We start from the raw sequence: 26,925 nt of genomic DNA on the forward strand, positions 1-26,925 counted from the left end.
CGAATGGGAGCAGTTAACAGGGCACAGCTGGCAGGAGCCATCTTTATCTGCAAACTTCCAAATGGGCACAAAGGAGTCAACTTTTTTCCCGCTTGGACACTGGTTAACGCACATGGCTCCATCCTTGTAATGTGCACACTCCAGACACTGATCTGCTTGCTGCAAGGAAAAGGAAGGTCTTAGTTGATAATGTCTAAGAGTATGCGCCATATTGTAAAATGTATGGAATATATGGAATAAGAAGCACTCACCGGGCCAGAGCATGTAGCAGAAGCATTCTGTGGCATGCACTCTGGGTGACATGCTATACATTGGCTTCCATTGATCATTTCCCTTGGCTCCCTGCAAAGACAAGTAGTTGACATTATAAGGGAAACTAATATACATGCCATTTTAGCATGATCTTCAACAGTGGCACTCACCCCTCCTCAACATTGCAAGAATCCACACAGTCAAGCCCACGTAACAGGCCCTCGCACTGGATACACTGGGACGCTTCACTGCCCCAGCATTCCGCATTGGCACAAAGATGAAAACATGCATTTCCATCGGCTGCTGAAAAGTACAAGAAAAATACATCATTACCTAGGCAACTTTTAATAACATATGGTGGTACTTAGGGGGGGTTGTCCAGTTACCAGACAACCTCGCTTGCAGGGTTGGCTGCATTAAAGTAACAAACTGTCATATACTTACCCTTACATAGCCACCAGGATCCAGCGTTACAGCTGATTGTTGTAATAGATGATCTCACAGGAAATCGGGCGACTACTGTAGTCAATCAGAAGCTGCGATGTCTTCACGCATTCTCATGGCATTGGTGCTCATATCCTGAGCACCATGATGCCAGAAGTTCGGGAATGTGACACTGCAGCCTCTGATTGGCTGCAGCATCACCTGATTTCCAGTGACATCATCTGTTACAAGAATCACCGGGACCACAGCGGGGCTGCAGCGCTGTAACCCAGGGCCGAGGAGGGTATGTATATTTCATTTTATTATTTTAATGCAGCCAGCCCTATTGAAGTGGGATTTCCAGTAACCAGACAACTTCTTTAATACCATAGGTCCCACACTGTGTAGCTCTGGTTGACTCCATTCGCATGGACGTGTGAAGCTATGTAGATGCAACAAGTGCTATGTTAATAAATGATGAGGGAGGGACCTTCACAAGGTCCGGTCACACTCTCCTACAATGAACACGAATGTGGCGGTGAGCCACAGCACGGGCCACTTTAGTTGACTGGTCTACTTGGCTATATCACGACTTACCACATGTGGCTTGTGGTTTATTTCCAGTCATCAGAATGGTCTGTCTTGAATTTCTCAAAATTTTTGACCATGGTACAGTGTCCAAGAAGCAGAGATTAGAGTTCCCCTCAATCAGAACAAGTCCGCTGCTGATTTCTTTCAAGGACCGCAATCCAAGAGATGAGATGGAAAGATTGCGGATGACCAGTGAATATGCACCACTGCAAATGAATATAAAATAATAATAAATTATAATCAGCTTTATTTGTATAGCACCAGCTTATTCCGCAGCGCTTTCAAGCACGGGAGAACGCAGACAGTACAACAATTACATGTGATATACAACCAGTTAGAAACAAACGTGGTGGGGGTGGTTGAGGAGGTACAAGGGGGGGGGGGGGGGGAGGCATGGGGGAACACAGGCAATACGAGAATTGTACGATATAAGAAGTGGTAAATAGAGATGAGCGAGTACCAAAATGCTCGGGTGTTCGGGGGAGCAGTGTAGCAGTTTATATAAGCTATTTATAAGGATGACTGTGCCAACATAACCTGGGACACCCTCAGTACAGCATATAGTACAATTGTTCAGTATTCATTGAAATGTACTTACTTATGTAAGAGTCTTCCCCGAATTACACGCAAGTTCTCAAACACTTGGAGACTATTCAGTGCATCAGGCCATGTGTCAATGTAGATGTACCCTGCAGAACAAAGAAATAAAATGGAGGAACATGGTTTCATTGGACATAGATACAAGTAGCAAATGTAAGGGGTTGCATGAAGTCTTAATTAACGGGGATAAAAATGCTACTGTATTTACACCTAATTTTTTTTTTTCTGGTCTGTAATATTCTGTATACTTAGTGCAATTCATATAATTGATACTTGGCACTAGATCTACTACAAATCCTCTAAAAATATTCAAATCAGGTACCTGTAATTTCCTCAAGGGTCTTAAACACCTCCAAGTCCTCCATGGTCAGCTGGGTAGCGTTATCTGATCCCCTGTAAAAAGTCAGTGCTCTCCATCAATTGAAATAGGCATTCACTGGCCGGCAGGTGTACCAACATGCACAGGTCAATTCTCTAGACAGGAATCCTCATCCAAGCCAAAGTAGAGCTGGGACTGTACAGAAAACGTATCCCAGCCATTGCTAAACTCCAATTCCCATGTCATGCCCTAATGACTTCCAGTGGAGCCACAAGGCCGTGCCGAATTTATTCGACGACAGAGACCAATGTTGCCCGACCAACCCAATTGGCTTACAATGAGGTCAATCGGGTTCCAACAAGATGTTCATTGATTTTTCTATTAAAAACAATAGAATCTGCAATGGAGGCTCCAATAGAGCCTTAGTCATAACATACAGTATATATAGCCTTATATGTAACTCATATTGTTGGGCACAATAGGTCCCTGTGTCATTACAGTAGTTAAGATACGCTTATAAAGTAAAATAAGATTAAGATATAATGTATACTATATCTATGGATAGGATTGCTTAGGGACTGCATTGTCATAAGCTGTTACCCAACTATTCTGTTCCAAAATTGACCACGACATATTCAAAGCCCAGATGGTTGAGCCACCATGGATGCTACATTTCAGTGGATATGTTGTAGTGGAGCTAAGAACTTAGTATGGCCATATACATTATACATAGATCGTCTGAACCTACCAGTTTTGGTGGGACTGGCTGCTCATCTAATGTGTGTATGGCAGCTTCCCAACTCTCCCCCTGAAAAGATGCTTTTGTTCTTTGGAGATAGACCACCGCCGAGTGTGCATGTTTATGGGGGGTGTCGGGAGAGACAGCTGTCAGTCAAGCGAGCACATGACTGACAGCTGTCTAATGTGTATAAGCATTCTTAGGTCAGAGATGCACATGGCCAAATGTTTGGGCCATATGCTGTCCATGTAATTCCATGGACAGCACACAGCCCCATTATACCCTATGAGGCTATACACATGGAATATTGTTTGCATAGACCAATGGTCTGCATGAAAAACCTCATGGCATGTCCATGAATGTGCATTGTCCATGCATATCAAACAGCGCACGGATAAGTGTGCCCAAGTGTCATCACAGCTGTGTGCCTCTGGCCTTAAACTATCTAAAACAATGAAGCTTGCCCACTGTGACCCAAGTTATACCATCCAAATGTAAAGCATTTTACAGACTACCTATGATGTATGGGCTTCTGCTTGTACCTTCGCATTATTCCACCACATGCATCATACTATATATCTATGAGACATAGCCATTCCATAGTTTGGGACCCTCCATCAAACGTTCTGCTATGTATTGTAAAAAACTCTCCACCAACCTCTGTAAAGATTCAGAAAGGAATACCAGGTTCCCGACTATTTTTTTGCATCCTCGAAAATGCTCGATATTGCTTGAATTAATGGTTTGGGTTGTCTTCAAGATGTCCATCCCGAGTCCATAGCAAACTGAAGGAGAACAAAGAGTCGGATAACATGGTGCACTTTAAAAATGGGGTTTAATATGACTCAAGAGGAGGCTGGACAAAAGGGATCATTGCTTAATCACAATGTCGTTCAAAGTAGTAACGAGGGCTTCAGCTACTGAACACCCATTACTGTGATTTTCTAGTATATAAGACCAAGATGCTGTAGTAGATAATCTCTTTTAATATACTAATCTAGTCTATATCTTGTGTCAGCCATATTTACTTGAGTAGAGCCTAGATGAAACCATGTGCGTGGATCCCTACAGGTCTGTACTAGTATAATAGACCCATAGTTTCTCTTTGCTCTGCCATATGGTGCCACCGTGGAACACCAAATTCTCCTCTAGAATCAGTGCTATATCTATTCTGAAACCTTTAAAAATCAGAAGCACATGGAGGTACCGTATGGACTCATAGCAGGCGACAGAAATCTATAAGAAAGCATTGTGCATGATTCTGAATGTTGGAAGTAAGCACCAATTACCTTTAGTGCACTTGTCACATTTTTCACACTTCTGCACATCTCCTACTACGACCTCTTGAGTTACTTGTGGGCAAAGAAGAGTGCAGGAACCGACGTCGGTGGCCAAATAGTTGTCTAAGTAAGAAAAATGAAGTCATATGTTAGGCTGTAGCGTCCAATGATTTGTACTCAAGCAGTTCAATGGTGCATGAACCCCCAAATCAGTCAGTATTCTCATGTTACCTTGTATAACAATACACAATACAAATTTTTACTATGGAAGATTGAGCGACAGACCCTATGGACTCCATAATGCCCACCACTAATGGTCACCCAGCGTCATAGGACAACAAAATAACTTAGAAATAACTGAACAAAATGTCTAAATATGTTATAAGAATCAATGAAGCCATCTTACAAGGACATTTGACGACACAGGTTGCTCCAAAAGTATATCTTGCATTGACATTGGTTACGGTTTGGAAGGTCAGTGGGTTATATATGGTAAGAGGAGGACAGTGCAGCTCACAGGTGCCACTGTTATTGAAATTAAGGCACGCCTGTAGGAAGAGAAATAATGTTTAGGTCATCTGCTAATAAAAAAACAAAAATTAAATGCAGAAGGTTCATTTAAAGGGGTTGTTCAGTTGTAAACTATTCATGGTCTATCCTTAGGATAGGTCATTAATAGTAGATTAGTGGCAATCTGCTGCCTGGGGTCCCTGCTGATCAGCTGTTTGCCGAGCCGTGCACTGAGCTGATTTCTGCAGGAAGCAGACAGCTCCGTTCTCTCGACAGTGGCCAGGCTTGGTATTACACCCATTCATTTCAATGGTAACTTTGCATGTAATACCAAGCCTGGTGAATGCTGAGAAAATTAAGCTGTCTGCTTCTCGCAAAAATTAGCTCAGTGCACAAGCACACTGGCCCAGAGAACAGTTTATTGGTGGGGGTCTCGGGTAGCAGACAACTACCAATCTACTATTGATGGTCTATTCTAAGGATAGGACAACAATAGTTTGCAACTGGACAACCCCTTTAAAGGGAACCCCATACAACATTTTTACTATGGAATAAACATAAGGTCCTGGGTGAAAACCCTTCTGAAAATGTCACTTTTACTGTAGATTTTTAATTTTTGTCTCAAGTAAATATATTTGACGCAAAACTCAGTCGCCTTAAGTCCATTTTTAACCTCTTAGTGACATGGCATAAAAATGCTTACATGCCGCAATGAGCAATGACTGCAGCATCTGCAAGGTTGAACTGAGTGGAGTGAGCTCATCTTTTCACTCCTTTTGTGGGAAAAAAAGGACCATCTTAGGGCGCCTACCCACTTGCGTTGCCGATTTTCGCGCGTGAAAAACGCGGCGTTTTCGCGCGTTTTTTGCAGCCCTCCATTGACAATCATGGGTGCATTAAGAGAAAAATAAGGAGACATATGCAACTGACAGTTCCTATATGAAAAAACCCCACGAAACGGAAAAAAACCCCAGATGGACAAGAACACATTCTATACTAATTGCTCTTGAGAAAAAACGCAAAACATCACAGGAAAAAAAATCGCAAGTGGGTAGGCACCCTTATGTGACAATCAGAGAGCAAATAGTTTCTCTGAATGATAAGGGATGTGTGTGATGATATGAACAGAAGTTCACATAACCCTTTCCTGGAACAGTCAGGAGAATGTCAGATCATGTTCCATGCTGGTCCCTGGTCCCTCACTGCCCCCCACCCCCTTCCTCCCTGATCTGCACACAGGTAAGACAGCTGTAAATTCAGCATTTCCGACCCCACTTCTAATGGCTTTTGCTGTGGTTCTATCAGTGATTATGACATTATTGACCCTAAAATGACACCAAACGTAGCACTAACAGAAGCAAAGCTACAGTGGTTTGAAGTAGAGAATTCTCAGTTTGTCCAAAACTATAATGTCCCTTTCTTGCAGAAGGAGCTCTGTTTGGGGTAAACTGTAGGCGGATTAAAAACCAGAAGAAACATATGGACTCTTAAATTCCTACTGGGCGGGCAAAATGCAAATTGCATGGGGTTTGAATATTAAGGATTATTGACCCCTTAACTCCCACAATACATCTTTTAATATATTTTTACTTTATTGAAAGGAAGCTCCTATGCAGTTTTTAGGTGGAGGACTGTGGGGCCTCCTAATGCTCTGGGCCTTTGGACAATGCCCGATTGCTCAATAGCCAACATAGCCCTGCAACTGCCTCTAGCAGTGCAGACAGAAAGTACTGTAGAGCTGTAGCCAATTACAACCAGGTCACACATTTAATTTCTCCAATGAAGATTAGAAAATTAAAAAAAGAGGCTGATTGCTGGTTGATGATGACTGATTACTATGGACAACTAAATTTTAGCCTACTGTTAAAGGACTTTTGCACGACAATTGCACAGTATAGGGATAACTTGCTGATCGGTGGGGGTCTCACTCCTGCGACCCCAACTGATCTCAAGAACGTGGGGTTCCAAATCACCCACCCGCTTGACTGATAGGTTACTGCAACCCCTCCCTGGCAGTGAGGAGGAGGCTAAATGGAGTGCTGGTCGCAGAAGCGTGCTAACGCTCCCTTCACTTTCAATGGAACTGCAGAGATACCCGAGTGGGTGCAACTTGGCTATTCTCGTCAGCCCCATTAAAATGAATGGAGTGCTGACCGAACATACTCAGCCAGTGCTCTATTCACAGTTACATCACTGTGGGGGTCCCTTCTCCCCCGCAGTGACAGGCAGAGTGGGATATGGAAGTCCGATTTTCGAGATCAGCAGGGATCTCAGCAGTGAGACCCCCACTGATCTGCAAATTATATCCTATCCTGTGGATAGGGGATAACTTGCAATTTTGTTAAACCCCTTAAAACACTAAAGGGGTTGCCTCATGGTGGCCTGGTTGTCCCAGCAGATTCAGTTTATCTACCCTGACACCTGTGACAGGGAAAATGTAGAGTTACAAGTTGGCCATTCAAATGACCTGGTTTACAGAGAGGTGTGTTGAGTGGGAGACTCCCTCAATGACATCCACATGGCCTAATGGGCATATGGACAATGGTTTTCTGTGTGAGCCAACCCCTTTAATCCTATTAACTTGAATTGATTATCTTTCCCCATCTCACTCAAACCCCCTACCAGACTTATCAATCACAGTTAATAGCGCTTACACTCTGTCCTGTCCTTCAAACCACACAACCAAGCCCTCACCACCTCCTGCTGCCTGTCTCAAAAAATTTCTTGAATCCGCTCTTTCTTCAACCTTGAGTCAACAAAAATGCTAATGCATGCACTCATGACCTCCCACCTACACTACTGCAAAATGTTTCTTTGTGGTCTCCCATCCAACATTCTTGTGCCCCTCCAATCCATTCTCAGCTCTGCTGCCTGACTGATCTATGTCTCTCCTCGTTACTCCATTGCCTTTCCCCTGTGCCAATTCCTTCACTGGTTAGCCATTGCTCAGCAAAGTCAGTGGAAAATACTAGCAATGATATACAAGACCATTCACAACCTGTCCCCTCCATACATCTCTGTTGTCCACAGCTTGGCTCCTCCATACATCTCCTTCCATAACCTACCCCTTCCATACATCTTTGTCCACAACCTATCCCCTCCATACATCTCTGTTGTGCACAGCCTGTCCCCTCCATACATCTCCATCCACAACCTGTCCCCTCTATGCATCTCCTTCCATAACCTACCCCTTCCATAAATCTTTGTCCACAACCAGTTCCATCCATACATCTCTGTCCACAACCTGTCCCCTCCATACATCTCTGTTGTCCATAGCCTGTCCCCTCCATAAATCTCCATCCACAACCTGTCCCTTCTATGCATCTCCTTCGATAACTTACCCCTTCCATACATCTTTGTCCACACCTTGTCACCTACATACATCCAGGTCCATGCCCTGTCCCCTACATACATCTCTGTCCACAGCCTGGCTCCTCCATAAATCTCTGTTGTCCACAGCCTGTCTCCACCATACAACTCTATCCACGACCTGTCCCCTTCTCTTATCTCCTTTGATAACCTGCCCCTTCCATACATCTCTGTCCACAACCTGTCACCTCCATACATCCCTGTTGTCCACAGCCTGTCCCCTCCATGCATCTCCTTTGATATCCTGGTTATCTCTGTCCACAGCCTGCCTCCTCCATACATCTCTGTCCACAACCTGTCCCCTCCATACATCTCTGTTGTCCACAGCCTGTCCCCTCCATACATCTCTGTTGTCCACAACCTGGCTCCTCCATACATCTCCATCCACAACCTGTCCTGTCCATGCATCTCCTTTAATAACCTGCCCCTTCATACATCTCTGTCCACACCCTGTCCCCTCCATACATCTCTGTCCACACCCTGTCCCCTCCATACATTTCTGTTGTAATCTCCTTTTCTCTGCTTTCTTCTTGTCTGCTTCTCACACAACCATCTCTGAGATTTCTCCTGAGCTTCTCCCACCTTGTGGAAACTCGCTACCCCAAACGATCAGACTCTTCCTTACATTTGAAATGTCATTCATTCAGTTATATTCTTGTTTCTTCTTTGTTATGCACTGTAAACCCTCTTCATATGTGCAGTGCCCTTGCACTGTGCCCTGTAATGGCGCTTTAAAAATAAATACGAATTATATTTTTGATCAGCTATTCTTATCCAACGTATTGGTGCATTCCCCTATTAACTATAAGCACAATGAGGAAAATATGTAACAATAATGAAGCTGAATATGAACCAGCAGGAGTTGCTATGTGTTCTCACCAGACAGTCGATGTTCTTAGGCCCAGTACATCCGGCTGCGCACTGTTCATGGCAACAGTCACTGGAATATTTCCCTTTACACCTCTGGCAGCCGCTCTGGCAGATAACACTGGTTACTGGCACAGAGAACAGAGCAGAGGTCACAAACCAAGGCTGTGCAGCATTTTATATCACAATGCAAGAATTGTATAGTCTATCTTTTCCGGAAGTATAACCTTTGTCTTCAAAGTTTGTGTGAAGAAAATCTACAAGTTGATTCACTTTAATATTCTGAATTATGTTTCATTCTCATATAATATCAACGCAGGTTTATGAGATCAGATCGCTACAAACTTCCAAAACAGTAAGCTTTTAACCTTAGTTTAATGGCAACGTGTTATGCCCACCTGCCATGACTCGTGGAGCCTTTTCTCATCTCCCCACTCCTCCCAGGGCTGTGGTCATTGGCATCCTCCAGGTCTACTGTGTGGCAGATACTACAGCATCCTTTTGTCTTCTCTGCCCATATGTTACATGCACATGCTTGGAACACTTCTTAAACGGCTAGAGCAAACACCCAGCTTTTCCATCTCCAGCCTATTCATATATTTCCTGGAAGGTGCTTGAGCAAAAGGTTTCTAATGTTCTAAGTATTCAGTTTGCTACTCAATTTTACCCTTATTTGTGTATCCAGCTTTCCCAAACTCTGCCTGTCCTGACCTCAGCTTGTATGCTGATGAAGTCTTGCCTGATTGCCATCTGCCCTGACTTGCAACCTGTTTCACCATATTTCATTAACTCTGCTTGCCCTAACCTCGCCTGTTATACTGACTATGTCCTTGCCTGTTCATTTGGTACCACACTTCGGTGCCGTTTGGCCCACCCGGGTCAGCTGTCACTGCACTGAGACTACTTCTGGGGACAACAAACAGAGGGTTTCCTGCAGTGAAGACCATATCCCTCAAAAAGGGGTTAAAAGATGAAAACCAGGGGAATCCTTAGAGTGTTCTACTATCTTGGAAGCATCCAGAGCAGAAGTCTTAAATCAGTGCCAGAATCATGTTCAGCAAATTTTGATACAATGAAAAGGCCCTTAAGGTACTGAAGTGATAAGTTCGGTAGCTGTTGGAGTTTCTTTCACTCTGTACAGTGGTAGTCATTAGAGATGAGCGAGCATACTCGTTAAGGACAAATACTCGAGCGAGTATCGTCCTTTTTGAGTAGTATCTGCCTGCTCGTCCGCAAAGATTCGGGTGGCGGAGGGGGAGAGCGGGGGGGGGGGGGATCTCTCTCTCCCCCCTGCTCACTCCCACAACCCACCGCTCACCCCCGCCAGGACCCGAATCTTTGCGGGCGAGCAGGCAGATACTCGAAAAGGACGATACTCGCTCGAGTATTTGTCCTTAACGAGTATGCTTGCTCATCTCTAGTAGTTATACAAATCATACCAGGTACTCACAAATTTGGCAGTTCTCTGTGCCCTCTCCCCAGCATGACCCAGCTGTTCCTGAAGGTAGGGATCCACAGCTGCTTGAACATTGGGGACCTTAAAGAGAGGAAAGAAACCAAGAGAGTCACCAACTAATCTCATCTTCTTTCGTGACTAAGAACACTGCTGATGATCTGATGGTCTACTTTAACACCACACGTCCAATAGTCCACAAATTTATGGCCTGAATCAGATTTATGGAACTATGGATGTAGCAAAGTTCAACTTTACATTTGCGCGTTAAATAAACTGTGCTGCAGAACTTTTTCTTGCCATTTCAATAGCTTTTCAATTGCTTTTGTGGTGTTAAAATAACTTGTTGCAGCTGTAGGTTAAACCTTGCTACATCTGTATCTCAGAATACACTTTAATGATCTGGTTATGCAAAATCATGTTCAGATAGTTCCTAATAAGCCATCATAGCAATTCCCCATAACTGTGAGACTAAACTGATGAATGCAGATTGCTGTTAGGGTATGTTCACACGGTCGAATTCACTGTGGAATTTTCTGAAATACAGATGCAACGGAAATGCTATGCATCTTCCATAATTGAAAATCTGTGCCAAAATCTGCATGAAAAACTGTGTCAAAATCTGCATGAAAAACTGTGTCAAAATCTGCACCACTGGTGTAGATTTCAACACAGATTTTGGTGCGGATCCGCAGCAGACTTCACCCATTCTATTGAAAGGATGAAATCAGCTGTGGATCTGCACTAAAATCCACACCAATGGTTTTTGATGCGGAAATGATGCGATAATGCAGCAGATTTTCTGCTTCCGAAAATCTAAACCATTTCCTCAACGTGTAAACGTACCATAGGGTTATTTTTCCTTGCTGTTGTAACCCCCTGTTTAACCGAAGTGGCCAATGGTTGGTGGTAATGACCTTCTTCCAGCAAAACCTTATGCAGCCATTGTGGGTGGGTTTTTTTGGAAACCCAGCCTGATGTATGTATGTTAACTGACCCCCACCACCACTGCCACCGCACTGAGTAGAAATCAGCCACCTTTAAATCTATATGCCAGCCAAGCTTACTTACATGGACGACTCCCACGCCCTAGAACCACATCCTTATGGAAAGGGTTGTTCTGACTCAGGATGTCCTGCCATTTGATGGTTTCATGAAAGCAAAGTTGGGTGTTATTCTCTATGATCAGCCCACCATTTAGGATCTCTGTAGAAATAAGCAAAGGAAAAAAACTTAGAATGTCTGTCCATGTCATATATACATGTGCTGGGTTCTCCAAAACAAGCTGTCCTGTTTTTTTGTCCTACAAAAGTTTTTGCTTTGTTTGGAGTGATGTTCTTATGCCACTATTTCCTCACTGACTGTACTTTAAATGGACTCTGTGAAGGAAACCCACATCAAATGCTGCAAGCAGACCAGTAATTAAGCACATACAATTGCAAGAAAATGTAAAGGCCCATTTACACCAGCAGATGATCGCTCAAAGATCGTTTGAGTGACAGCTTTGAGCGATCATTTTGCATAAAGTATTAAGTAGCTACTCAGCTACTTAAGTACCAATTAGGTGTGTAAATGAAGCCTCAGCTGAAAGCAGTTAATAGCCTGAGGGCTATTATCTGCACTCAGATCCTTTGTTTTCAAGCTGGAAACAATGCTATCAGCACTCCCAGTGGAGATCTACTGATAAGAGTGAAGGACGATTTTTAGGTTGGACTGAATTTAAGGATCAGCTAGCAGTGCCTGAAAAGTGCACAATGGGCGCACATTTACACGCACAACGACCGCCGATTAGCGACTTTTTAGCGATCATCGGCTCCTGTAAATTGGGCTTAAAGGGGTTGTCCCGCGACAGCAAGTGGGGTTAAACACTTCTGTATGGCCATATTAATGCACTTTGTAATATACATTGTGCATTAAATATTGGCCATACAGAAGTTATTTACTTACCTACAGGGGGTCCCCCCCCCCCTGTGCTAGCGTCCCCGTTTCCATGGCGCCGACCAAACTTCTCCTCTGGTCGCAGGAACAGTCGCGCTTGCGCACTGAAGATTCCTCTTCTGGATGGTCCGGGCTCACGAGCTGCGTACTGGCTCCTCCCTCTTCTCCGCGTCATCGCATAGCTCCGCCCCCGTCACGTGGTGCCGATCAGCCAATGAGATGGCTGTAATCGGCAGTGGAGCTCAGACTGGAGAAGAACATCCACGGTGCACCATGGGAGAAGACCCGCGGTGCACCATGGGAGAAGACCAGCGGTGCACCTTGGGAAATGACGGCAGCCATCTTGGAGGAAGAATTATATAACCTCATAAAACTGCTTCATGGTGAGTAGAAATGGTCTATACAAACGATTTACATGGGTAGTTTGTGATGTTTGCTGAACATGGGGGACTGAGCTGTTTTGCCGCGGGACAACCCCTTTAAGTGAACACTTTGGAATTACCTGGATTTCTGCATTAATTACTAATAAAATGTGGACAAATTTTTATTTAGGTTAAATCACAGTAATGGAGAAACACAATGTAACTAATAACATACAAATTGATGTGCCATTCAGGCCTTATGCACACGGGGCAAATTAAGTAGTGGATTCCGCGCTTATCAGCAGGCGCTGGAGATCCGCTGCTCAATGTGCCCATTGATGTGCGTGGAGATTCCTCTCTCCACGCACACCAGCAGATTTTATTTGCAGCCACTCCATGCCGAAATAAAATTGCAGCATACTCTATTTTAGAGCGGAATACGCAGGGACGGCTTCAATTAAAGGCAATGGTGACGGCGCAGAGAAATATGTACTGCGCATGTGAGCCGGGCATGGCGGTGGCACATCCGCATACAGAAGAAAAGATCATCTGATAAGTACGCAGGGTCGCCGGCAGCAGGCTCGGGAGGATTCCGTGCGGGATTTCCCACATGGAATCCATGCGTGCCCGTGTGCACGAGGCCTCATGTATTTTATTGAGCACACTGAGTAAATATCCACATTGCAAGACGAAAAAGTAAGTGAACTTCTGTGTCAATAACTTCTCCAAGAACTAACTGGCAAATGGTGTTTCCCTAAGGAGATGAAATTGGGAGTGGGTGTTTTACAAGTTCTTTGCCCAATAAATAAAGGCACACAAAGCCTGGTTACTGACATACCTGTTCTTCTCAAGAAAGATTGGTTAGTGTGAACCATACCTCGAAGCAAAAAACTTTCAGTAGACCTCAGAACATGTGTTATAGAGATGCATAATGCTCAAAAAGGTTACAAAAGAATTGCTAAAGACCAGAGTACACATCAATGAACGGTTAGACAAATTATCTACACAAAAAATTCAGGACTCTTGCTACTCTACCTAGAAGTGGATGTCCTATTCAGATTACTCCAAGAGTACAACAGGCAATCCTGAAAGAAATGAGAAAGAACCCAGGGGGAACCGCAAAAGACCTACAGAAGACTCTACAAACTGCAAAAACCTCTGTTCATGTGTCCACTATCAGAAAAACACTCAAATATGGTGTTCACGGAGAGACACTACAAAGGAAGATGACTGTCTCAAGTTTGCCTGAGACGACCTGTATATTCCACAATGCTGGGAAAATGTTCTATGGGCAGATGAGATAAAATTGAACTTTATAGCATAAGTGCAGAATGTTATGTTTGGAGAAGAAAAAATAGTACACATTAACACCAAAGCCTCATCCAAACTGAAGCATGGCAGAGGTGGCCTCATGGGTTGGGGCTGCTTTGCTGTCTCCGGGCCTGGACACCTTGCGATCACTAGGAGAATAATAAATTCTACAGTGGATCAAAAGAATTTACAGGAGAATGTAAGGGCAGTCGTCCATGACCTCACTCTGAAGAGACGTGGGGTGATGCAAAAAGGCAAAGATCCAAAGAACACAAGTAGATCGAATAAAATACAATTGAAAATGAAGATTTGTGCTTTAGAATATCTAAGTAAGAGTTCTGATCTTAACCTTATCAAAATACTGTGGCATGACCTGATGATAACAGTGTGCGCAAGGCATCCCAGAAATATTAATTTTCCGGGATGAATGGTAAAAAAGTCCTTCTCAACATTGATATCTAATCTGCAGCTGCAGGAGGTGATTGTTTTAAAGGAGAGTCTACAAGTTATTAAATTCAAGGGTTCACTTACTTTTTCTCCTTGCACTGTACATGCTTACTCAGTGTGCGCAGTAAAAGTCATAAATGGTATATCTGTGTGTTATTAGTTAGAGTTTGTCTATAACTGTGACTTAGATAACAATCAGACCACTTTTTATAGTAACTAACACAGAAATTCGGGTAATTCCAAAGGGTTCACTTACTTTTTTCTTGCAACTGTACACCCATTGTGTACCATTGTGAGTGAGTTATTGAGATGATAATTGAACATGATTTTTACATTTACAAAGATAATTCCAGCCTACAGCATTGGATTAACCGAGAAAGGAATTAGTTAAATGCTCAATCTAATAAAGATTCCTCGCTGGGCAGCTGCATTCACAATCTGCAGATTTTTCTCCTTTCAAATTAAATTTTTTATTGCTATTTTTAAATGTTTATCCAAATTCTGAGAGAAAAGAGCTTTCAACTACTGGGGTGAAGCAGGAGGTCATCAAAAGGCTTCTAAGTAATGACAAATACAGACCAGTCAAACAGCAAAGTATAAATACGCTCTTTTAGTTTAGCCAACAACTATCTCTTCAGTCCTTCCCCCATATGTATGGATGCTCGGCTTGGCTGATTGTTCAAGTGAGGGCCGGACTGAGGCCGGCAGGGCTGTAGGTAGAGGCCCGGGCATGATGGGGTTAGAAGGGAAGTGAAATAGGAGGTGTTGACATCAGAAGAAAAATGTGGAGCTGGAGCAAGGGAAAGGTGAAGTTATTGCGAAAGAAGGGGTGGAGCGAAAAAGTGTGGGAAGAACCGTTGATGACATCAGTCGTGAGGAGATTGCATCAAGAGAAGAAGCAAGTCCCACCCTATTCCCTATGGACAATGCAGTGGGAATGTTTTTGTGATGATTTACAAAGGAAATGATGAGGGAAGGGTTATTATCATTGTCATGGCAATGGCGGGTGGGAGGGTCTTTGTAGTTGGGGGAGGAAGGCAGGGGGTGGAGAGCCACCTTCTCCCCATGTTATTCTTGGTTGGTATTAGGTCTGTCACCTCTTGGCTCTGACAGGTGGTAATCAATGCTGAGATGGTGGTGTGTCTAGCCTTGTAGAGACTAGTGGGTCTCGGTTGCGAGTGGCTCGAGGCAATTGGTATATATACTTCATGGAGAATGGTGAGGTGACAGATGTTGGGGCTCCAAGGACCTCCACTTTGTTTTGGTTGATTTAAGTTGGGTTAAAATGATGTTAATATATGCAAATTTGTTTGTAATTAAATGGCTGCTGTGGCCAAATTATCCAAAACCAAAACTGTGTTGTCTTCTATTAGGTGTGTTCCAATATGGGCTGGTAATGGATAAAGTTACAGCAGGGAGCGACTCTATTATACCCGCATTATGTGTTCTCAATGGCAGAGGGGTGTAAGCCACTCCTAGACAGATCTGGCAGTAGCTTATCTTCAAGGATTCAAGTATTGAGTGCTGATATTCAATGTACCTGATTCTTTTTTTTTCCTGACATCATCTGTTGAGGGGGATTCAGGAGACCTCTATACACATACGGTAGTTGTCCAGTCGCAGCAAAATCAGTGAGTTTCAACAACTTTTCTCTAATTTCTATGGGGGCCTTAAAATGCCAACCAAGTTACTTTACTGTAACGGTGTACTAACTCACTGCTGTCATGGCTTCTGGATTACCTGCTCACCATCCCAACTCTCACGGCAAATGCCGCATCCACTTCTCCACCAGATCCTCTGTCTCTGCCCAAAGAAGGTGCATGCTCTTGCCTGCCTTCTTAAAGGGTCAGTGTGTGCTTCCCAAATATGTCCCCCACCTATCACCTGTCAGGACTGGCATCCTTTCCTTAAGGCCTCCTTCAAACAAGCATATGCGTTTTTATGGTCGCCCGCACGCGGCATAAAATCAAGTGAATGAAGAAAAGCCGCAATCGAGTTGCGGCCAAAATTAGCGTTTTCTCATCCATTCACACGGCCAAAGCTTGAAAAAGGCTTGTCTAAAGCCGAAACGTGTTGCACTTATCCAAATAAACTTCTATCCTTGGAAACTTTGAACATACTCCTACTTTCAAAGCCTCCTGGGATTGAGGGGTGCCGCGGACCAGGCACCCCTACAAAGTAAGTTATTTCCTTTTTGTATCCAGACCACTGAAGCGTTGGGGCTTGCTTTTTCTGTCCACTATTCCAGTTTTGTTCTCTGGTATGAAATACCTAGAGCTACCCCACGATGCTCTCCTGCTGGGATGTCAATAAGACCAGTGTGAATGGAGCCTCCACTCTTTGAGCAACACCAATTGATTGCATCTGTGATTTCATAATCTGCCAACCAGGATCATTCGACGTACCAGGATCCCCAGAGGGTCCCGTTATGTCTGGGGTGGGTCCACCCCGTTATAGTCTTTTTACCATACCTATAATTTTCTACCATTGGAGTGCTATTAATCTGTTTCTTAATCTTCTGTTCATAGGAGTGTTTGGGAGCCACCAGCATATATTGGTCAAAGGATAGGGCAAGACCTATCTTTTCCAGCAGCATATAAATTCGGTCGCGTATCTCCTATATTTTCCGGCGAGACATTTTTATGCGGCTATAAATCGGTCATCTCAACGAATACATTGGAAACCAATGCTTCAGATGGTCGCGATTTTTGGCCGACGTATAAACGCGGATAAATAGCAACGTAAAAACGCTCATGTGAATAAGGCCTAAGGAAGATGCCTAAGCAATTTGGTCTCCCAGATGTGTAAGCCTGTTCAGCTAATGTATTCCATTTCATTTACCGACTTCGGCCTGTTCTCTGACAACTCTGATCTCTCCTTCCCTGACCTCAACTATGTTTACTGGACCTGCCCTGACCCAGACCATCTATCTGAATGCATTCTGCCAGCCCTGACCTTGGCTTGTTTTATGGTTACATCTCTGCTCATACCTTCCTTCACCGCACCTTGGACTAATGACGCATCAGTTGCCACTTCACTAAGACTACTTCTTCGAGTAAAGACTTGGGGACCGTACAGTGAAGACCAAATCCAGCTTGGAGGGGTTCAGGGTGAATACCAGGGTTCCCCAAGTGCTACCTCCAGATCTAGCATTAAGCTAAATCAGTAAGTAGCAAGGCAGATCTACATTTACTCGCTGACATTCACATTTTAATATCTTCCTATCAAGAAGCTCTTTAATTTCTCAATTAACTCTGGTGCAACAGAGTTAATTGGGTCACAAAGTTTACGACCCAGAATTTCTATCCTCTCCATGCACGTAGGAGCACCAAGATGGCTTCATTTCCCTTGTGGAGAGCTCTTATAGCAATGATAGCAACCATAGTAAGAGAGAAGAAGATCGAGGTTCATGATGTTTCCTAGAAAGAAAGTAGTAAGAGGGGTTGAACAAGACCTTCTCTTCCTGGAATGAGGTTGGAAATATGGTGATAGCCCTAGGACAAGGACCCAATTCTGGTATTTACTAAGACGTTCCTTCTCAGTGCTGCATTCCCTTTATTTTCGTTCAAGTGCAGACAATCCTCTTACAAACCAGTAGACCTAGTATAATCCACAGTAACTGGATATAGCATTACTTCACCTAGATAAGCCGATGTCTCCTCTACAAACGCGGCTCACCTGTGAGGCTCCTCATGCGCAGTTCTCTCAGGCCAACCGTTCCTCCAGATTGTGAGTTGGACAGCACTGCTAAGGCGTACCGATCCTGATAGAGTTGAGCTCCACGAATAATGCGCAATTTCTCCAAAGGGATGTAACTCAGCAGATTGTATGCTATTAAAACATAGCCCTGCACTTCCTTGATGTCCTAAAAAGGCAAGCATGAGTTAAGTCATACACAGAGCTGCCACGCTTTACCACAGTGACGGTCAGCGTGCCATTCTGGATGCCCTCATAGGGCTGCAAAATACTCTAATGATGAAAAGGGCGCAATTATAATACCTAAATAGAGAAATGTTTAATTTTATCAACAAGGTCCATACAATAGCACTATAGATCTGATAGACCTGTCATTGGGCACTACGTTGTTACTTTGCCTGCCTACTCTTTGCATGAGTCCTGGTGGGCCAGGTTGTACAGTAAGCCATGCAGACCACAGGATACCTCCCGAATATCCAGTTGAAGACCTGCTGTGGTTTGGGTCTTAAACTCTAAACCAGGGAATGTTTGTAAATTGCCTACAAGCTCCCTTTAACAGCCTATAACCATGAGCTCCGCCTGGGACTCTGGATCAGTAGATGTAATTTATGACCTCAGTTCAGAAATAAGTCCTGTTTTTGCAAGCATGTGTTCAGATGTAACAAAGTTTAACAGCCTTTAAACATGTGCTTGGCATGTACAAACACGTAACACCCCGTTACATGACCTCAACATATATGTGCACATGTAACATTCTGTAAAGGTGGTCTCAATATATATTCACCTATAGCAAGCACTAAACATGATCTTGATATACAATATGTTTAAATGTTATGGTCTCTTAGTGTGACCTAAGTTTGCTTTATTAGGGCGGCCTCACACGAGCATATGCAGAAATGCGCACGCTTCAGTGCAAAGTATTTGTGCTATCAACAAGGTAGATTTGTGAGCATATTGGCGTATTTAAATGTACGTTTTGCGCATGCAGGGCATGTTCATTTGTGCACAGTGGGCGAACATGTTCCGATTTAAATGGCTATCTAGCTTAATGAAGTCCAGATGTTTTTTTCCACTGAATTGCCCAGTATATTGCGCATTTACTCACGCATTCAGTGCACATTTGCGCACCCCCCATAGACTTCTAGGAAGACCTAATGCGCACAAAAATAGAGCTTGCCACATTTTTTTTTCTGTGCGCACAAAATGCATGTGCAAAAAAAGAAATGGGAAGTAGAAGCCATGTGTGATGCAGAGAGTTAAAACAGCAGAATGCAGTCCTAAGCTCCTGCTCATGACCTGAAGGTTGCAGGTTCAATCCCTGCATGGTTCAAGGTTGACTCAGCCTTTCATCCTTCTGAGGTCTGTAAAATGAGTAGCCAGCTTGGTAGGGGGTAATAAATAAATTACCTGAAAGCGGAATAATTTGGCACTATACACCTTACGGAAGGTGGTGAGTTCAAACAAAGGCTGGACAGACATCTGTCTTGGATGATTTAGTGAATCCTGCACTGAGCAGGGGGTTGGACCCGATGACCCTGGAGGTCCCTTCCAACTCTACCATTCTATGAGATCGCACCCATTGACATCAATGGGTACTATTCTCTTCATATTGCGTGCACAAATACCCCGGCCTTAGGGTGCCTTCACACATGTTGGAATATTCTGCAGTAAAAATGTATACCAAAATCTGCATGTCAAGAGCGCAGAAATGGTGTGTACGTGTATCTGCGCTACTTTCTGAGTTGCTGGGGGACATTCACATTAGCGAAGGACACACCCGTAATTTAAAAGGCTTTGCAGTCTAATTAGTCCTTGGTGGTATTGATTTCCCCGCAAAATTGTGCACCCCAATAGACGCCTTTGGTGTGCAAGTGTGCACCAACATAGAGCATGTCAACTTTTTTTTTTTTGCATACGCAAAACCAAAAGTGAGAATAAACCCACTGAAAACAATGATCACTGTGACAGTAGGGTTCTTTTTAAACTTAATTATTTACACTGGGAAGAGCCCACTAACTAATTTTAAACATAAAATATAACTTTTATTCACTCTGTTAAAAATTGAGCTCACTGACAAACATACACAGATATATATCAATCTAAATGATCAATTTACGATCAGTAAAGTATCAACACTGTAGTTCCAATATTAATAGATTCTGTTGGTGGACAAAAAGTATATAAATTATGCACGATCAACTTGTTTTTGTGTATCGTGCAGAAATTAATTTATTCTCCCACAGTCGACGCGTTTCTTCAGTCACCTCCAACCTGTGACTGATTCATCAGGATGGGGAGACAGTATATTACAGAAATAGGTCCACTTTGATGATGGATAGTGAGGATGTATTAATCACTTATCAAAAACTCCCCTTTTTTTTTTTTTTTTTCTTGTGGATTTTTATATAGTACGGGAGTTTTCTTTTCCCCCAAATTTGATGATACTTGTGTTGCAAATGGTCTGAATTATGATATTAGTTGGTTTCAGCTCAGTACTTGAAGTATCCAGCCCAGATTGATTTAAGTTTAATCGTGGTTAACGGATGCCATCCGAGCTAAATCTCTAACCACATTAATGATATCATTCAGGAATCATGTGGTTATGATAATTCACGGACTGGTATCCAACTGATGTATGTATCTTCACTGTGACTCTGTTAGACTAATGGTCATCAGTGTGATCTTATTTCATAAATTATTCTAGTAACTTACTGGGGTACTTCTGTGTAGCTGTCCCTGATGTTTGTTTATAAACCATCAGTAAGTAGCTAACAGATGTTACACAGCTACTTGAAATGTTTTTATATAGGCGGTCATAAACACAGTTGGGCCTCAATATTATGAGCCCATTGATAAACTGTGTTATCATTAGTGTCCTTAGTGCAGCTTTAGGTTAGTCTAAGTCAAAAGAGCTAGATACTTTGGCTCAATTGCAGTGACTGAACACTAAAGCTGACTTAGTTTGCTGCCCAGATCACTAAAGAGAGCTGTAACATAGTACTGGAATCGGATGTGATATCTGATAGCACCCTTCAACCTTTCCCACACAGCACAGCATGTGCAACCGCTGGGATCAATGTCCCACAATAAACTGACAGACCAGGTCTGTCAGTTTATTGTGGGACATTGATCCCAGCGGTTGCACATGCTGTGCTGTGTGGGAAAGGTTGAAGGGTGCTATCAGATATCACATCCGATTCCAGTACTATGTTACAGCTCTCTTTAGTGATCTGGGCAGCAAACTAAGTCAGCTTTAGTGTTCAGTCACTGCAATTGAGCCAAAGTATCTAGCTCTTTTGACTTAGACTAACCTAAAGCTGCACTAAGGACACTAATGATAACACAGTTTATCAATGGGCTCATAATATTGAGGCCCAACTGTGTTTATGACCGCCTATATAAAAACATTTCAAGTAGCTGTGTAACATCTGTTAGCTACTTACTGATGGTTTATAAACAAACATCAGGGACAGCTACACAGAAGTACCCCAGTAAGTTACTAGAATAATTTATGAAATAAGATCACACTGATGACCATTAGTCTAACAGAGTCACAGTGAAGATACATACATCAGTTGGATACCAGTCCGTGAATTATCATAACCACATGATTCCTGAATGATATCATTAATGTGGTTAGAGATTTAGCTCGGATGGCATCCGTTAACCACGATTAAACTTAAATCAATCTGGGCTGGATACTTCAAGTACTGAGCTGAAACCAACTAATATCATAATTCAGACCATTTGCAACACAAGTATCATCAAATTTGGGGGAAAAGAAAACTCCCGTACTATATAAAAATCCACAAGAAAAAAAAAAAAAAAAAAAAAAAAAAAAAAAGGGAGTTTTTGATAAGTGATTAATACATCCTCACTATCCATCATCAAAGTGGACCTATTTCTGTAATATACTGTCTCCCCATCCTGATGAATCAGTCACAGGTTGGAGGTGACTGAAGAAACGCGTCGACTGTGGGAGAATAAATTAATTTCTGCACGATACACAAAAACAAGTTGATCGTGCATAATTTATATACTTTTTGTCCACCAACAGAATCTATTAATATTGGAACTACAGTGTTGATACTTTACTGATCGTAAATTGATCATTTAGATTGATATATATCTGTGTATGTTTGTCAGTGAGCTCAATTTTTAACAGAGTGAATAAAAGTTATATTTTATGTTTAAAATTAGTTAGTGGGCTCTTCCCAGTGTAAACACTGAAAACAATGAGTTTTATTCTCTGCGCAACGTACAAGCATGCATCTGTGTGAGTAAGCCCTTAATCTATTTTTCAATCCTCGTCAAAATTCGCACATTAGAAACACGGATTTTTGGTGTGGATTTTTCAGCATGGCGGAATATTCTGCAGCATCTTGTGGAATAGGAGCAGTTAAACTCACTTTTAGAAAAGACACATCGTCGTCTTCCTTCAGGTAGGTGATCTCCAAGTTACCCTGGATAACCTGACAATCCTGGTAGAGGGTCCGCAAAGTCTCGTAATGACTCTGATAGCTGTATGGATGAAGCAGTTTCATGTCCGTTCCAGTGCAGACTGTGAAATAAGACAGAAAAAAGGGAATTCTAAGTATTAATAAGGACTAGTAACTTCAGACTTCATACGTCTATTCTCAGTGACAATCTGAGATAATGCAACTCTCCAAGTCATGTTCCACATGAAAGTCCAAAGCGCTGGAATCCAAAGACTCCAGACGATGTCACAACAGTACACAATGCAGTATAAGTAAAACATCCATACCTTATTGCAGATAGCATAAAAGCTTCCTGGCATAGGCATACATGTAGCAATCAATATGGTGGCCATGAGTAAGGTTGTGGAACCCAAAACACATAGACTGTTGATTCCATTCTGCTGCCGGTCCTCATATTAATTGCTACATGTATGCCTATGCCATGACGTTTTCATGCTATCTTCAATAAAGAATGGACGTTTTAATTATACCACAAGCTGGATCGTTTCCTCTTGTTACATTTTCCGTATGGACTTGGATTAACAAGTGGAAATGGATACACCACAGGACAGGTAACCATGGGTCAACGGCTCATTATTGGTGGGACACATTGCAGACACGTCTCCACTCCACCCCCGGTTATTATACTCAATGCAAACTCTCTTTTTATTGCGCTCTGTATGCGGTCGGTATTGTCCGCTCTGACAACAAATGCTATAAGTGACCCTGAGAGTTTACAAGACATGTATCAAAGCAGTGTGAAAAGATGCTGTAATTGTCAGAGCTGTCACCCATCCCCCCTCCCTATTCACTCTATTGGAATCTGGCTGACAGCTAAAATGGCGGTAACTTTTCCATTAAAAAATAAATAAATTGTACAAATGTTCAACTGTTTGAAAAAAAAAAATTATTTAAATAGCTCACCATAACTAATACTGTGTTTATATACAACACAAGATGCCACTTTTAATGCCTACTGCAGTCTTAGACTTATTCAACTCTCTGAGTACAATCCCTCGTAGGATGACACATTTGCAGATCAACTGTTGTCTCAAGCACACCTGATGCAACTAATCAAAGGCTTCATCAGTTGCATCAGGTGTGCTTGAAATAAAATATATCAAACACCTAGACTGGCTAGGATTTTGTTGACTGTGATGTTGAAATACATTAGGGTACTTTTACATGGGCTAGCATGCCAAAAAAAAAATTGCTCAAACAAGCAATTTTTGACCAATAGTCATACTGTGTAAAAGAAGGAGCCAACAAGATACTGAATCACTCATTAGTTGCTTTGTTTCAGCTGACTGAAATGAAGCGACTAATGAGTGGCTTCTTGCTTAATGTAAACAGGCAGTTGTTCGTCTATAAGCAACTGCCTGTTCTCATTGATGGAGGTGAGCACCCGGAAGAGATTTTAAGCCTGTATGTTAATAATATACATCTTTAATATATATCACTTCCCAGTCAGTGGTTTGCGGAAGGGTTAATCCAATCTGTCCTCTTCTTCCATGTATCAGCTCGTGTCCAGCACGCCGTCAGGAAACTCTGTGGCTTTCTCCCGGAAATATCTTTAGTGACCTATATGACATCTGTTTGACTGTGTCCCCAACAACTTCCCTCTGGCTTCCTGTAATATTGCCAAGTCACCAGCATAATGTTTCTCTAGGGATCTTGGACCTCCTTCACTCCTAACCTGAAAGGCTACTATCTGTGCCAGAAATAAGTTTATAGAAATGATCTCAGAAACTTATCCTGAACGGGAAGAACAACAAACATGAGCCAGATGGACTGAAAGCGAGAAATCTGTAAGTCTGGTAATAACATCATGTAAGTGAGCCATGAGGAGGCAGCAAGAAGCCGAAGAGGTCAGCTATTGTCTTTACTAGTATGACACATTTAGAGTCTTCAGGATCTTTGGATGGCCCCTCTTTGTTTAAAGGGGTGCTGCTGCTGTGACCCCCAGCGATCAGCTGTAATATGTAGGTGAACTGAGTAGCAAGTGTTCATTTTCTCTACACCACCACATTACATGGTTCCAATGGAAGTCAATTGGCTGCCCCTATAATGCACCAACGTGTCGGCTCCTCTAGACACAGAGGCACTATTTGCAGCAGCCCAATGCCCTACCCAAGGTTGGATTCACATGGTGGTATTGCAGGTTGCACCCAAGCAGCTCAGGCAAAACTCGCACTGAAAAGTACATGGACAACCTAGGTCTGCATGGACCATGCATGCACATTACATGTCCTATTCTTGTCCGTGAAAACAGACAGGAAAAAGACATGCAGCAATTTTCTTCATATGTGAGAAATTGCTGATGTGTAAAGTTTCATAAGCTACATGGCAAGTCTTAGCTATGTGCAACCCATGTGGTCACACAGGGCACTAGTTGCCAACTTGTAGAGAGGGCACCAGGTGGAGGTACAGTAGGCTGAGGATGATCACCCCCTTAGGTCAGCCCAGCCAGATGTTCCTCTTCCTCTATGTGGCAGCGTCTTGTGGAGCTACATGAATCACCTTCCTCCTAGCTCTATCTCCTCTCCTCTGAGGTTCAAAGGCGCCACTCTGGGCCCATCTGCAACACGATTGCTTAGTTTTATGTTATGAGCTTGGTTTTGGTATTGCATTTATGTTATGAGTTTGATTTTGGTGTTATATTTATGTACTTAAGCCTGGTTCTGGTATTGTATCTCTGTACTGAGGTTGGTTCTAGTGCTGTATTTTTGTTATGAGTTTGGATCTGGTATTGTATCTATGTACATAACTTGGTAGTCTGGGGCTATATTTATGTTAGAAGTTTGGTTTTGGTGCTCTATTTATGTACTGAGCTTAGTTCTGGCATTGTGTCTCTGTACTCGGGTAGGTTCTGGTGCTGCATTTTTGTTATGAGTTTGGTTCTGGTACTGTATATATATATATAAACGGAGCTTGATTCTGGTTCTGCATTTATGTCATTTAGGTCAACTACTGAAACAGTAGTTATTTACTGAGCTGTTCTGGTATTGATATAATGCTATCTTACGCCTTTCTGCACAATGCTGGCAGCCTATTCATCAGCGCAATATGTATATAATATTTCCTATGGGGGGCGCTAACAAAAGTTCCGTGCAGGATGTCATCTAACTTAAGGCTGGCACCGATGGCTATAATGGTGCGGTGTGCTGTCTGTGGAATACATGGACAACACATGGTCCGAAAACGTGGTTGACTGAGTAAGGTCTTATAGATGAGACTGCTGAACTGAGGACCCTCTCCTATTAACTCAGAATTCCTTAACAGAATATTTAGAGAACAGCAAAAAAAAAGGAGGGGGAAGGGGGTGCAGCAACCTCCAGGAGGAGGCAAGCAGGTTAACGTTTTGGGGAAAAAAACTTCTTAATGTATGTGTAGATGTATGCACATGGGAGGAGTTTATTCACAAAGCAGCCCAATGGGGAGAAGAGGACATATAGGAATTAGTTGCTGTTGTGAGATAGGCTATCAAGAAGTCGATGTATAAACTCCACGACCAATCGTATCCGTGTAGGATAACAAGGAGCGCTATAGAGTTTATTTGTCGTGCACAGGTCACTGAGTTGTATGTTACTAGGCACCACAGTGTGTGTGTGTCACACATCGAATTTCATTTGCCTGGGGCTCTTTCAATTTTTAACCAAACTGCTTTTTCCACTCCTGAGTGAACAAACATTTGGAGGGTGCAAAACAAGATTCCATTACCATACGTCATCCTATTCAATTCTCACTAACCGGATTTCATCACGCACCTAGCACTCTGAGCTGTCTGCATAGGTAGCGACGGACACACTAGGGAGAGTCTGCAGAAAAAACTGTTTGAGCTGTGCTTAATAAAAGAAGGCCCAGCTTGTGTGTGGCCTTGTGGAGATCTTATGCAGGAGCGGATTATATAATGTGCGCTGTTTGGGCAGTCACCTTAGGTACATCTGTGGTCACTCAAAGTGCCCATGGATTTGATATGGATTTCTTGTACTTTTTCCGACAAATTACGGCAAAAACTACAACAAAACTGCTTTGTCCGATGATCCCTAGCACAAATGTGTGCAGGTCCTACAGAAGGACCTGGACAGATAAGGTCACAAGTCCATATTTGTGCAGGTCCTGAAGTCAGAGAGCACAGCAGCAAGGAGGCTCCACAGAGTAGGAGAGTGTGAACTGCTATATGTGGTCTAGTTGGGGACTATAGATTTAAGCGGACTGATCTGGGTTCTGTATTTGTTTAGGAGGCTGATCTGGAGTTTATGTATATTCCTGGGGCTGTACTTATTGCAG

General features: G+C 42.9%; 1 protein-coding gene across 2 annotated transcripts in view; it reads right to left on the reverse strand.

Annotated features, from left to right (window-relative positions):
* The window catches only part of ERBB2 (erb-b2 receptor tyrosine kinase 2), a 79,418-nt gene that overhangs the window by 19,565 nt on the left and 32,928 nt on the right, over positions 1-26,925 (reverse strand). The window contains exons 2-15 of one of the 2 annotated variants that reach the window (XM_066586773.1): positions 22,567-22,718; positions 18,140-18,326; positions 11,475-11,609; positions 10,401-10,487; positions 8,963-9,078; positions 4,611-4,752; positions 4,214-4,327; positions 3,583-3,709; positions 2,189-2,259; positions 1,865-1,955; positions 1,273-1,472; positions 423-552; positions 252-342; positions 2-159 (exon numbers count right to left, since the gene is read on the reverse strand). In XM_066586773.1, coding sequence (XP_066442870.1) covers positions 2-159; positions 252-342; positions 423-552; positions 1,273-1,472; positions 1,865-1,955; positions 2,189-2,259; positions 3,583-3,709; positions 4,214-4,327; positions 4,611-4,752; positions 8,963-9,078; positions 10,401-10,487; positions 11,475-11,609; positions 18,140-18,326; positions 22,567-22,718 — 1,801 coding nt within the window. Of the gene's footprint in view, position 1; positions 160-251; positions 343-422; positions 556-1,272; positions 1,473-1,864; positions 1,956-2,188; positions 2,260-3,582; positions 3,710-4,213; positions 4,328-4,610; positions 4,753-8,962; positions 9,079-10,400; positions 10,488-11,474; positions 11,610-18,139; positions 18,327-22,566; positions 22,719-26,925 lie in introns of both variants that reach the window. The other variant, XM_066586772.1, reaches the window with a different exon arrangement.

The sequence above is a fragment of the Eleutherodactylus coqui genome, chromosome 13 (assembly GCF_035609145.1).
Source record: "Eleutherodactylus coqui strain aEleCoq1 chromosome 13, aEleCoq1.hap1, whole genome shotgun sequence".
In the NCBI taxonomy this organism is placed as follows: domain Eukaryota; kingdom Metazoa; phylum Chordata; class Amphibia; order Anura; family Eleutherodactylidae; genus Eleutherodactylus; species Eleutherodactylus coqui.